At 34.6% G+C, this 14,102-nt stretch overlaps 2 protein-coding genes across 4 annotated transcripts; one reads left to right on the top strand and one right to left on the bottom strand.

Annotated features, from left to right (window-relative positions):
• Window positions 1-1,910: 1,910 nt before the first annotated feature.
• LOC127529001 (uncharacterized) lies at window positions 1,911-3,979 on the top strand. The gene is made up of 3 exons (XM_051931221.1): window positions 1,911-2,218; window positions 2,657-2,841; window positions 3,087-3,979. The coding sequence occupies exons 1-3, from the start codon at window positions 2,060-2,062 to the stop codon at window positions 3,844-3,846; spliced, it is 1,104 nt and encodes a 367-aa protein (XP_051787181.1). The 5' UTR covers window positions 1,911-2,059; the 3' UTR covers window positions 3,847-3,979.
• A 3,399-nt stretch (window positions 3,980-7,378) lies between these two features.
• Window positions 7,379-12,846, bottom strand: LOC127529000 (uncharacterized). Of its 3 annotated transcripts, XM_051931218.1 has the most exons (7): window positions 12,435-12,845; window positions 12,037-12,162; window positions 11,593-11,864; window positions 10,321-10,392; window positions 9,765-9,851; window positions 9,349-9,400; window positions 7,379-8,854 (listed from the first exon to the last, which is right to left on the bottom strand). In XM_051931218.1, exons 1-7 carry the CDS (start codon window positions 12,628-12,630, stop codon window positions 8,409-8,411), a joined length of 1,251 nt encoding a protein of 416 aa, XP_051787178.1. In that variant the 5' UTR covers window positions 12,631-12,845; the 3' UTR covers window positions 7,379-8,408. The 3 variants fall into 3 exon arrangements, with proteins under 3 accessions (XP_051787178.1, XP_051787179.1, XP_051787180.1); XM_051931219.1 differs by lacking the exon at window positions 10,321-10,392 and having other exon boundaries at window positions 12,435-12,846; XM_051931220.1 differs by lacking the exon at window positions 12,037-12,162 and having other exon boundaries at window positions 12,435-12,844.
• Window positions 12,847-14,102: the final 1,256 nt, after the last annotated feature.

Genomic DNA, 14,102 nt, shown 5'->3' with positions numbered 1-14,102 from the left:
TAAAGATATCTTTAAATGATTTACAGATATCTTCAAATCAATTACAGATATCTTTAAATCAATTACAGATATCTCCAAATGTCACTTTGGCTTAGAATATTTTAGTCAAGGTTGTTACTGATATCTTTAAATGAGCACTTGCATATTTAAAGATATCTTTAAATGATTTGCAGATATCTTTAAATGAATTACAGATATCTTTAAATGAACACTTTGTATTTAAAGATATCTTTAAATGATTTACAGATATCTTTAAATGAATTACAGATATCTTTAAATGAGCACTTGCATATTTACAGATATCTTTAAAAGATTTGCAGATATCTTTAAATGAGTGCTTGCATACTTACAGATATCTTTAAATCACTTCCTCTTTATTTAGAGATATCTTCAAATGAATTACAGATATCTTTAAATCACTTCCTCCTTATTTAAATATATGTTTACATCACTTCCTGCTGAACTAACAACATCTCCGGATCATATTTATTTTCTAGCAGCCATTAATCATGGCAGAAACATCAGGAGCACGTTCTGTTCTCAGGGAAATTAAAAATATCCTTAGAACCTTTCAGCGAAATGCAGAAGGCGGCTCTTTGGAAATTAACAATTCTAATTTGAGGTTGCTTCAAATGACAAAAACACAGTTTGACAGAATTTCAGTACAAATACCAGAGAACATTCGTATAGAAATATCACATTCTTTAGATGATTTGTTGAGTTTCTTTGAAAATATGGAAGATTCTCAGTCAAGCAGTAGTACTTTTACAACTCAACGCAGACGAGAAGGTATGTTATCTTAAAATAAATGAATGGAATGTGTATACTACATAAGTCCTATACATAGAGGAACAAAAGCTAATTTAATATTTTGTTCTAAGTATCCCTCTTGAGAAAAGGAAATAAAACAATGCAAATTCAGGATATTTAGTTATTCTTAATTTCTAGTCAAGGAGAATGTTGCTCAAGAGGTGGTGAAGGAAGTGGAAATAATTTGGATTCAAAGGGAAATGCAAGGCACCAAAAGATTTTATATGTGTAAATAGCTTAGGTTTGAATGACTAATTACCTAAGGTAATAGCCTACTTCATCTTAAAAAACATTCAAAATCACTTTTTGGGATGTGACAGTCAGTCTACCTCACTCTTCCTTATATGTTTTTATATGTAATCTCAAAATTATATGTAAGTTTTTAGTAATATGTACTGTACATCCATTTCACATTAAACTTTAAATATGTCAGTTACAATTTGTGAGTTTAAACAGTCAAACCTAGACCACAAAATGGAGGTATTTTATCTTCTATATTCATTTTAAAAAGAGATGAATATTATAATGGTTGTGAGGTTTATGCATTGCTACAATAGTGAGTTTAGCAGAGAGAGGGTTACGTTCATTGAACATAGCAGCCCTTTTATCTTATACACCTTCACCAAACACAGTTGTTAATGTACTCGTACAACATGAAGTTGTAAAGGACAAACGTCCCTCACTCTGACCACGCTAAAGGAACTACTTGAGTAATTTTTGAAAATGAGCTTACAATGCTTCATTGTTTCATGAGTTACTTATGTAATACATATAATGAATGGCCATAATGCTGTACAGTTTAAATTGAACTAAACAGGCTAAGAATAAGTTAATTCCTTTATACTCTATGCTAGGAACAGTCACCATTTGGTTAAATGCATGTAATGTGTAGTATGATTGAATTACTTATAATTACTTACAAATATGCAACCTGGTAAATGATATATTAGCTGTAGGCCATACATTTTTTCTATTATCTTACTACTTACTATTCTTTATAACAATCATGCTGTTTTGCTTTGTAATGTACAATATGGTGTTACAACTGCAATACAAAAATGTATGTAGTTTTTTCTATTTTTTCTTATAATACTGTTAGTGTATTTTTAAGAAAATATGCAATATAAAATAATACATAGAATACATACTTATTCAAACAATATAACACACAGGTGGCCATGGTTTACCAAAGATATTGATTACTAGAGAACAACTTCAAATTTACATTTTACGAGGATATACTGGACAGATGATTACTGACCACTTAGGTTGTTCTGTGTCATATATCTACAAGAGACTTAAAAAGGAAGGACTGTCCCCATGCAGTAAATTCAGTGGCATTACTGACAATGAACTTGATAATGAAGTAAAACTGCTCCATTCTCAATATCCAAATTCTGGGACAGAGGTAAGTTTTTTTTAGCTTCTAGAAACTGAATTATTTTTATTTGCATATTTTATATGTAGTAACAATGTGGAGTGTACAAGTTTTCCCCATGTTTGTGTCGTCTCTGCAGAAATAGTTTTTTCTCACAATGCAAAGGCCAAGGATATTACATTAATCTTATTTGGAACATTATGGGTAAATGTGTTTAGCTCTACTCTTTCATTGGCTTGGGTTCAGTTTCTCTTCCTTTCTTTAACCTACATTAGTTCTGCCCCAGTGACCTCTGCTTCTCTGCAATCACTTATTAAGTTTGTTTGATGTGGTATTTTTATGCAGAACTTTAAAAAGTTAGAAGAAGCCTTTCAATAATTAATCCTGTGGTTATACACACACACACACACCAACATATTAGTGTACTTTAGCTTACTAAAACATTCCTGCTGTATGAATTCCTAACAGATGATCAGTGGATATCTTAGAGCAAAGGGATTAATTGTACAAAGAAAAAGAATACACAGCTCTTTAATGAGAATTGACCCTATGAGTACTGCAGGAAGATGGGCCCAAGTAATCCAAAGAAGATCATACCGAGTTGCATCCCCAAACAGTCTCTGGCACATGGACAGCCACATGAAGTTGATACGGTAATTCATTCTTGTAAATTTTTGTACTGCGGTATAGTATATTAGGTAGGTCTTACACTTTTAGTTACCTGCATTATTTATTACTAAATTTGATCTGAGCAAGGTAACCCAGTTTATTGTAATCTCATTCATTTGAGAAAAGTAATAGAATGTCAATCAACATAATGATCAGTGTTTTCCTAATCAAAAAATATTTAGGATATATAATTTATGTTCTGGTTTCCTTTAAATATTTTTTTTTGTAGATGGGGATTTACTGTTCATGGATGTATTGATGGATTCTCGCGTCTTATTCCATATTTAAATTGTGCATTGGATAACAAATCATTCACAGTTTTAGAAGTTTTTTGCAAGGCTGTTGTGAAGTATGGTTTACCATCTCGAGTAAGATCAGATCATGGAGGAGAAAATACTCAAGTAGCACTGCTCATGAATATGCTGAGAGGACTGCAGCGTGGTAGCCATATTACTGGACAATCAGTACACAACCAAAGAATTGAAAGGCTTTGGAAAGACGTATTCTCACAGGTCATTGAACCATTTTACAAGGAGTTCTATGAAATGGAGGATCTTCGTATTCTGAATCCAGATAATACTGTACACATAGCATGTCTTCATTTAGTGTACCTTAATGAAATTAACAAACGACTTGAACTATTTAGAAATGGTTGGAATATGCACAGAATTAGAACAGAAGGAAACCGAACACCAGAACAGATTTGGTCAGATGGGCTTCTCATCACAAATTCTGCTCCATCAGATGCTACTATTGAACAGCTTTTATTAGAAAACTTACAAAGAATTGGGGGGCCAGCTTTAATTTCTTCTGATGTGATTGAGGAAGAAGAGTCATCCAACACATTAAATTTAACTAATCAGCAGATGGAAATGCTTTCTGCTGAATTTCAGCATGGAGATGGATTACAGGATAAGTATTCTCGATGTGTCCGTTGTGTTGTTGAGCTTTTACAATCTAATGCAGACAGCACTGCATCATCATCTTAACAGCATATTGGAAAAAGAATTAAGAGAGTTGTCAACCATGATTTCATTTTCAGTTTTAGTATTAATGGAAGAACCCTAAACATATAATTTCATGTTACATTTTTTTTTATAATTTTCTATGTTTTGTATTGTGCTGGCAGTAAATATAATAGGTTTACAATTATGCTTAATAAACAGTCTCTTTCTTTGACTGCATCTTTAATAAATGTATGTCATATTTCCTGATGCTGTAAAATACTGCCTTAAAATACACATGCACAAGCAGACATAAAAAGAAAAATCAACTTTACTTCCAGTTTCTAAATTGCAAAAGAATTGAGAAAATGTCTGATGTTTAGGTACAGTGGACAGTAGGGCAGAATGGAGTGTCAGAGTCATAGAAAAAATAAAATCAAGGAAAGGTAAATGTTAAAAATAAAAAAACCCATTCAGCAAACACTTTAAATAGACAAAAGAAATTTGAGTTAAAACAGTATGTAACAGAAGGGATTGGAAAATTTAAACTATGAACTGTGCAAAAGAAAATGTTAGTTTAGATTAGTTATTAGTCATATTAAATACTAGACAGAGAGCCAAAAAAATTAATTTGACCATAATAAATTTAACATTAACCTACTAAAATATCAGAAAACAAATTGTCCATTCAAGGTATATGTTTTAACATGTAATGGTAAATAGTAAAAAAGAAAGATATCCAATAGCACCCACTGCACCACAGTAGAAGAGCCAAGAACTAAAGGTGATCCACATGTTGCCTGGAGGTATGAGACACTGTTCCTGATAGCCAGCAGCTTATAATTCTTTGCATTTATATAGTGCTTTTCTCACTACTCAAAGCGCTCAACAAGTGCAGGTTAAGGACCTTGCTCAAGGGCCCAACAGAGCAGAGGCCCTTTTGGCATTTATGGGATTCAAACTGGCAACCTTCCGATTGCCAGTGCAGATCCCTAGCCTCAAAGCCACCACTCCAGGGCCTGGTCCTAAAACAGAACTGGTCTTATTGATTAACTTATCCAGTCTGTTGACAACTGTTGTTTTAAAAGAGCACACTTGGTACCTTAAATTCATGCAACATATGCAGATTTATTCTACTCATGTCAAATGACCTCAGCAACCCTTGGAAACACAGTTAGCCAATTTTGTATATTGTTTCAGTGATTGCAGCCCAATACAGATTTTGTACAGCTACATCCTTTGGTATTAATACACCTACTCCTTGGATTAAGGAATTGGTCAGTTCTAGTGGTATACCATCATCTCTTCTGTTTTGCTAACATTAAGCTGCATATGCTTCCTCAATTCCTCACTAAAAGAAGTCATCCACCAGGCCTCCTGTACAGCCCACACTGGCATACCCGCACAAGAATCTCAGCAGTTAGTCTCAGAATATTACAATAGGGTAAGCAGGAAGAAATCTGGGAGTTCTTCAGAGTCCCTGTGTCACTTACCAAACATTTAACCTTGCACACTGTTATGTAGCCTCAAATAGTGGTCCATTTATTGTCAGAAATCCAAGACACACAACAACCACCCATTTTCACTGATCTTAGCTTATATTACAGTAGTGTTGTGAAAGGCACCACATAGGTCAAAAACATGGGCCTCGTGTCTGCATGCCCGATCCAAATAAATGAAGGACCTGTATAACAGATTGATGTTGCCTGCACAAATGTGCATCTAACAGGCAAAGTACTTTGGATGAGGTGCTGTTTTCACCACATGTCTGAGGTTGGTAACTTCAACTGTTTACATAGTTTTCATGATGTAAAATGTTAAGGATGCATGTCTGTAGTCTTTCAGTTTAATATGTTCCATTTTGAACTGCACAATAAAACTCAGGTAATGAAAATAAATTACGACAATAAATTCAATGTAACTGAGAGGTCATGTGGATAGAAGCATACAGTATAGAGCTCCTCCTAACAGTAGACTAGGATGCCTACCTTTCTCATCAGAAACAAGAGTGTAACCATGGAAAGAATGCTTGAAAAGACAAAAAACATTTCTATAAGTAACATATGGGGCCATTCTAACCCTTTTACCTAAGGAGACAGACAAGGCCCTTCCTTGCACACCCTAGAGTTTAAGGATCCAAAAACCCACCAAAGACTTTTCTAGTCTGCTGCACCTGGCACTAATGCAAGTTATCTGTGACACCATGACCGTATTTAAAACCACTTTACAACAAGAGTTTATTGAGTCTGGAGGAAGGTTGGTATTGAAGGTTGAAACTGCAGGAGGGATAGATTACAGAAGGGAAGAGGGGGAATCTTATTTGAGTGGTAAGGGTGAACTACTCCACAGTTATGCAGGGGATCCAAGCTTGCATAGGCAATGCACTTAAATTTGTTATTTGATTGTACCACCAGAAGAAATGAGAACAACATAGAAACCACACTTGAATTGGATGTCAGTCTTTTACAGGCTGGGCCCACTCGCACGCACACACACACATTCACTCACCCAAGGCCAGCTCAGAGTTACAAATCAATATGATGTGGTGCTATCAGGCAGCAGTACGAACTTTAATTCACTGATAGACATGAAGAAAACAAACATTTTTTCCAAAAAATTACTCAGTATAATGTTGTGCATTGTTGTCAGATACCAATTTATTTGGATTTACAGTAATCCCTCGCTATATCGCGCTTCGCCTTTCGCGGCTTCACTCCACCGCGGATTTTATATGTAAACATATTTAAATATATATCGTGGATTTTTTGCTGGTTCGCGGATTTCTGCGGACAATAGATCTTTTAATTTCTGGTACATGCTTCCTCAGTTGGTTTGCCTAGTTGATTTCATACAAGGGACGCTATTGGCAGATGGCTGAGAAGCTACCCAACTTACTTTTCTCCCTCTCTTGCGCTGAGTTTCTCTGATCCTGATGTAGGGGGATTGAGCAGGGGGGCTGTTCGCACACCTAGACGATACGGACACTCGTCTAAAAATGCTGAAAGATTATCTTCACGTTGCTACCTTCTGTGCAAGCTGCTTCCTGAAGCGACATGCTGCACGGTGCTTCGCATACTTAAAAGCTCAAAGGGCACGTATTGATTTTTCACTGTTTGTTTTTATCTGTCTCTCTCTCTCTCTCTCTGCTCCTGATGGAGGGGGTGTGAGCTGCCGCCTTCAACAGCTTTGTGCTGCGCTGCTTCGCATACTTAAAAGCCAAACAGCCCTATTGATTTGTTTGCTTTTGTCTCTCTCTCTGACATGCTCTGCTCCTGACTCGCACTCCTTTGAAGAGGAAGATATGTTTGCATTCTTTTAATTGTGAGACGGAACTGTCATCTCTGTCTTGTCATGGAGCACAGTTTAAACTTTTGAAAAAGAGACAAATGTTTGTTTGCAGTGTTTGAATAACGTTCCTGTCTCTCTACAACCTCTTGTGTTTCTGCGCAAATCTGTGACCCAAGCATGACAATATAAAAATAACCATATAAACATATGGTTTCTACTTCGCGGATTTTCTTATTTCGCGGGTGGCTCTGGAGGAGGGATTACTGTAAAACAATATTATTAGGCACTTTACAAAAAATATTAACAATTATAAATTGTATCATACATAACACTTCACATTATTCCTGTAAAAATTACATATCACTTCCAGTTTGAAACAGATACAGTTTGTTTGAGGGTAATACAAACAGCAAAAACTATACATATTTGACTTCCAACTTTATGAAACAACATTGTAATAATGACAATTGTAGATAAACAACACAATGTTGTTTCTGAAATATGTAATTTTAGCAAAGTGTGTAACAAATAAACATGAAAAACTGGAAATTTTTATTTGAGATTATTACAATAATGTGTCTGTGATTTTCAAAACCTTTTAATCTTTCTGAAATCTAAGTATATATTATGTATGTTTCTTTCAACACTGCAGTTTGCACAAACAGGCACCTGGAACTCAGTAACTATATTTAAGAAGAAAAAAAAAAAATTACAACATTGTCATTGTAAATGCTTCATCTGAATACAAAACAGACCTCATTTCCCGTCTAAATTCCTGCACAGATGTGTAAGTTACAGGAATTTCTATTATATTGCTGCATGTATGTGCAATAGGTCTATGCTGTGTGCCACTTAGTCTATTGAAAGATACCTTAATCCCATCATATGGTAACAGTGGGGAACCAGTTACAAACTGAAGAAATTTACACATGTCATCTAGGTCCAGTGACTTGATAAAGTCACGTAGGTAATAATAGACTACATCTTCTTCAGGTCTTAAGTCAGGTTCACATGTAGTAAGGCAGTGTAAAACATGATCTACAGTTGGCATCTCCTTCCAGTACAAATAAGAAATGAGGTCTGTGTCTAGCTGTGACCAAAATATTGCCATGTGTACTTCTGGTATTGATTGCTGAATGAATGTATTCAAATACATTGGCTTAATAATAAGTTCATTTTGTGCAACTAAAAGCAGCTGACTTTTAAAATTGGATGTAGAAGGAAGAGTATACATGCCATGAACTGAAAAAAAATTAAGCAGGTCCTGTTTTTCAGGTGCACTGACTGCAGTAAAATCTTTGAAAGCTTTCCACAGTAGGCTACGCTCTGCTGTTGTTACATGCAACAAAAAAATCATCTAACAGTATTCCGCTGTCTATAGTGGAGGTATTAAACACAATGGAAAGCAGAGCTGACCTGCAGAACCGAGGTGGTATACAATGGATGAGCTGACACATATGTGTCAGTACTTTGCCAACAACAGAGAATTTGCCAGGAGCTTCAGAGAATTGGTTTATAGGAAGACAAGGAACAAGGGCATCTTCCCCTTTAAACCATTCAATAAAAGCCTTATTCCAAAAGGAAGAGAAAAGGTCTATTGTTAAGCCTCCAAAGTCATCACCCTCCTCATCCATAAACTTTACACGTAAACGTTTGTTCAGAATGTCAGTTTTACTGTAGATTGCTTGAACATCCTCTAAGATATTTTCTCTTCTTATGCTGATGCAAATTTCATCTTCAACAAGCAATTCCAATTCAGAAAAACCTTTTAACACATTAAAAACAATGTGAAAAGTGCATCTCAAAAAAATCTGTTTATTTTTTTACCTCATATCTTGTATTATTTGAAGACTGGCTAGAAAAAGTTCTGAGTTGCATTATAATGTAACAGTATCATCAGATCAGTAGGAAGTGGTAAGATGACAGAACATGGCATAGCATAGGTATCTTTCAAGGTTTGTAATTATAACTTTGAAACCTACTCAAAAGGTATTCTTAGAGGTCATTTGTTGAGGCTGAACTGAAGCCAAAATAATATATCTAGTAATATGCTGAAATTGCTGTTACTTTAAAATTATTATTATAAAAATAAGAAGTCAACTAAAGTTTTTTGTGAGGGAAACAGATTCAGTTTACCCTAACAGAAAAATAGTATAAACTAAGGTCTCAGAATACATTTTTATTATTTGCTATACTACCTTTTTCTTTTTTCTTTTATCACTCAAGAGCTAAAAAATTTTGAGTGAATGGTAATATTACCTCGTTTAAGATCCAACTCCTTTTCCTCAGAATGTGACTGGTGTATTTGGATCTTACAAAAATAAATAAACAAATAAATAAATAAACTGAAAATGCAGACCACACAAGAAGCACAGTATTAATTATTATTTAATAACCACAGCTCTGATGGAAACCTAACCTCTAAACTGCATCCTACACCCCTCTCATAATTCTTTGTTTTTGTAAATTTACTGCACAATGAGTTAAAAGAATGTATAACTCTCCTTAACAAAAAATGAATATGCTAAAAAAAAAAAAAAAAATCACATCATTTAATAAATATAGTTTTTTCTTCTCTTTTATAAAAGACCATTTAGTTTATCCTGGTGCACTAGAAAACACTGCAGTAGACAAGAACAGAATGTGACAGAGAAAAGATGAATTGTGATACGTACTGTTGGAGTCCCAGTATTTACATATGCAAAAGGAGAAGGTGGTGGTGTTGCTGTTGCTGCCTCAGTAGTCAGAGATAACAGCTGAAACTAAAAAGTAAACCCAAAATTTTACCTAAAGTAGAATGCTTTATTAATAAATCCTTGTACTTATAAACTTAAATAAAGATTAATAAGAAACTAAATGCTGGAAACCATAGAGGTGTTATAACTGTACCAGAATTTATGAGCTTAAAGATATATACCTCTTGCTATAACTACAGTATTTTGCCTTTGGTTTCAGAATTGCAGCTCATACCGTAAAACATAATCCTATGGTGTTATTAAAAGGATGTTTTTAATTTATCCAGTTAAAGAATCTTGAAATTTCTCTCTAAGGTTTACATTGGAACACAAAGTGAAAATGTACACATTTTTTCTGTTTATACGCAAGTGATTTTCAAATTAAACTTCCTTTAGATTGGTAAATTTGTACAATTCCGTAATACAAACAAACAGGCACTATGTTTTTTATTATATTCTTTTATATTTAAACAAAAATGTGAAAATGTTTGCATACCTCTGGTTGGTTTGTAACATCTGCTACTCTCTGAACTGACTCTTCTCTAACTTCAACATCTAAGACAGGAGTCTAAAAATAAATAGTGTATATAACCCTAAAATACATTTTTGCTTTACTAAATAAATAAAATTTTAGAAAAAATGCAGTCTAAGTATAGTAAAAACACATTTTAAGTAATTGCAATATAACATTCACATTGTAATGCTTCATCTGTAAAGAATACATAAACCACACTTGCATTCTCTATCTAACAAACATACAAGAGACATCCTCTTATTAATCTTAGAACTTTAAATAATGAATCATGGTATTTCAGTATAGAGAAATGTATGCAACTTATGAGGTGGCCCTGACTAGCAGGTAGTTTCCAGGGGCTGGGCCAGCACTGCAGGTCACAACGTTTGCTTCCTTTTGCAAATGACCCTCTCTAATGCTGTACAAGACATCTATACATTATAAGTATATACAGATTGGGACCACTCCTACTGTCAAAGTACATTCAACTGCAAACACACACCATATTTCCTTTTAGTGGTGCCTTTGCCTGGTAAACTCCTGCCAGCTACTGGCACACTTTATCAACTTCTTAAAGAAGTACTGTGAAATATACCCTTACCTCATGTTGGGGATGATTGTCTTCTATAGTCTGTATATTGACATTTAGCCTCTCCTGGTTGTTCATTACATGATGAATTTCTGAGCTCAAAGCACCATGCACTTCTTCTAATTGGGTCTGACCTTCATTTTGCAAGTTGGTTTCAGGTCTGTCAGCAAAAGTAACAGGACATTCCTGCTTCTGTCAGCTGTATGACAATATAAAAATGATGCTAGCAGCTATATAATGTATGTACATGGTTGTGGATAAATATTCACTATATGCAATAGATAGATAAAGGTTGATATATATAATAGATAGAGATACAGACAGACAGAATTGAAAGGCACTATACCAGATAGATAGATAGATAGATAGATAGATAGATAGATAGATAGATAGATAGATAGATAGATAGATAGATAGATAGATAGATAGATAGATAGATACTTGCATCATTTTCTTTTAACAGACAACTTTAATGACATAAAGACATCAGGATCAAATATTACATTAGCTGTTGGTGACAGACCTGCAACTTTGTACTTCCAATGAAATAATTTAACTGCCTGTTAATTTCTTTTGCAAAATGTTACTGTGAAAATGAAACAAATAAAAAATTATTCACACTTACATTATCAATATTCATTTATAATACAAGTTTGCTTCCAAACCTGAACTGGTAGAGGTAGATCTCGTCCAGGAACTACAAAAATCTTCCCTTTTCCAATTTCCAATTCTAAATCATGTATTATTGTTGCAGCAAGTTTTTTAAGACGTCTGCCTTTTTCTGCTTTTGCAAAGGTGAAGCCGGTCAAATGCAATGGTGCTTCAGGAAAGCTATCCTGTACAAACTTCTCAAAACAAGAAAAATTCCATTTCCTTTGAATTATTGACTTTGAGCCATATCTTTCAGTAGAACCAGGCTGTTCATGTTTAGGAACACCTGCAATATTTGAAATTGTTAACTACAGCCATTTCTTTGTAATATTACATTTTACAACACTTTTGAGGTTTTAGTTATAGACTACAGATGTTGAAATCACTTCATAATTAATAAAATTTATACTTTACCTGCCAAAATATAGACACCTATACTGTAAATTAAAATTACTAACCTAGACCATTTCTTGTCAACCTGGCCATTTCTAAAGGTGGAGGGACAAAGTCTTCATTGTGTTTTTGTAACAGAAACAAGTTACTTTTCCAAATATCGCCTCTAACCCGTCCTTTATATTTTCTGCCTATAAAAATACAGTGGGAGGTTATGTTTCACGAATTAGTTTAAAACTAATACATCACATGTTTGTTAGTATGCACTTATTATAATTAAAATATACAACCCCCGTGACCCTGTGTTAGGATATAGCGGGTTGGGTAATGACCGACTGACTGACAAACTTGCAAAGGAAAGTGGATATAAAGATTCATCATGAATTAATCGTGATAAACGGGCAATTTTTAATTATGAAGTGAATTATTCCGTATCACGACTTGGAAGTTATTTAGTCATCACCTCCTCTTCTGTGACTCGTTTCTGCAGTTGAACGTCTTTGAAATAAGGCTCTAGTTTCGTGAACAAATGCGGCCGCTTCAGAATCTGCAGCCGAGTTCTGCCCTTCCATGTCTGCTCCAAGTTCTTCTTCTGCTTGATGTACGAATGTCAGCGCCTGGGCTAACACTCGCTGGACTTCACCCCTCTCTCTTGACATGTGATCTGCAAAAGGAAAGCTAAACAGTACACACAAGCACAAATTTATCTAAATGTCGTCTACGTAGGAAAGCCGCATGATAAACATGTCGAAATTGCCTTTCACATAAATAAGTAAATAACCAGCGCTGCGAGCAACTTATGCACAGCAAATATAAACGGCGCAAACAATCGCTCTCATATTTCATATTCTACACACATGGACAAAAAATTATGGAAAAAAATCCTAACGGCAGGATAAAAATGTAAAATATCAAGGAGTCGGACTGGAAACGACCACCTTTATTCAACAACAACAACAACATTTATTTATATAGTACATTTTCATACAAAAAGTAGCTCAAAGTGCTTTACATAATGAAGAAAAGAAGAATAAAAGACAAAAAAGAAATTAAAATAAGACAACCTTAGTTAACATAATAAGGAGTAAGGTCCGATGGCCAGGGTGGACAGAAAAAACAAAAAAAAAACTCCAGAAAGCTGGAGAAAAAAATAAAATCTGTAGGGGTTCCAGGCCACGAGACCGCCCAGTCCCCTTTGGGCATTCTACCTAACATAAATGAAATAGTCCTCTTTGTAGTTAGGGTTCTCACGGAGTCACTTGATGCTGATGGTTATACAGACTTCTGGCTTTTAATCCATCCATCATTGTTGGAACATCATGGTGCTTTGGGTAGATGGTGGTGGCACAAGCCACCACCAATAGGACACCGGAAAAGGAAACAGAAGAGAGAGTAGGGGTTAGTACAAATTTTGAATGAATAGTTATTATAATGAATTGGATATACAGAGTGTCAGGGTTAAATTACAGTGAAGTTATGAGAAGGCCATGTTAAAGTAATGTGTTTTCAGTAGTTTTTTAAAGTGCTCCACTGTATTAGCCTGGCGAATTCCTACTGGCAGGCTATTCCAGATTTTAGGTGCATAACAGCAGAAGGCCGCCTCACCACTTCTTTTAAGTTTCGAACTAAGAAACCCAAACGTGCGGCAGCTGCCATTGATATTTTGCATGAAACGGTGCTATATATGATTAAAACAGTTAAAAATTACTGTAAAATGAATGCTGAGCATTACCTCTGGGGCTTGATTGTGAGACTGCACTACTCGTGCGTTGGAAAACAGAAATACAAGTATATTTGTAATTCTATAATAAACGAACGAAAAACGGAAGCCTTTCACAGGAAGTGATGTGATTTTTGAATAATGAGTACAACTTTTAAATAAAGAGGAAGTGATTTAAAGATATCTGTAATTCGTTTTAAAGATATCTTTAAATAAAGAGGAAGTGATTTAAAGATATCTGTAATTCGTTTTAAAGATATCTTTAAATAAAGAGGAAGTTATTTAAAGATATCTGTAATTCATTTAAAGATATCTGCAAATATGCAAGTGCTCATTTAAAGATATCTGCAAATCATTTAAAGATATCTTTAAATGCGCAAGCGCTCATTTGAAGATATCTGCAAATCATTT

The sequence above is a fragment of the Erpetoichthys calabaricus genome, chromosome 8 (assembly GCF_900747795.2).
Source record: "Erpetoichthys calabaricus chromosome 8, fErpCal1.3, whole genome shotgun sequence".
In the NCBI taxonomy this organism is placed as follows: Eukaryota; Metazoa; Chordata; class Cladistia; order Polypteriformes; family Polypteridae; genus Erpetoichthys; species Erpetoichthys calabaricus.
The sequence above is the reverse complement of the archived record's forward strand: the minus strand, read 5'-3'. Positions and strand labels throughout refer to the sequence as shown.

Bases quoted from the DNA above. Each gene is read 5' to 3' on its own strand.
- LOC127529001 (XM_051931221.1), top strand. From the start codon at position 2,060: ATGATTACTGACCACTTAGGTTGTTCTGTGTCATATATCTACAAGAGA. The intron at 2,219-2,656 runs GTAAGTTTTTTT...AATTCCTAACAG, and splicing joins ATCCAAATTCTGGGACAGAG to ATGATCAGTGGATATCTTAG. The intron at 2,842-3,086 runs GTAATTCATTCT...TTTTTTTTGTAG, and splicing joins AGCCACATGAAGTTGATACG to ATGGGGATTTACTGTTCATG.
- LOC127529000 (XM_051931218.1), bottom strand. From the start codon at position 12,630: ATGTCAAGAGAGAGGGGTGAAGTCCAGCGAGTGTTAGCCCAGGCGCTG. The intron at 10,393-11,592 runs GTTTGGAAGCAA...ATTTATTTTTAG, and splicing joins ATCTACCTCTACCAGTTCAG to ACTCCTGTCTTAGATGTTGA. The intron at 9,852-10,320 runs GTATGCAAACAT...TTTACTTTTTAG, and splicing joins ATGTTACAAACCAACCAGAG to TTTCAGCTGTTATCTCTGAC.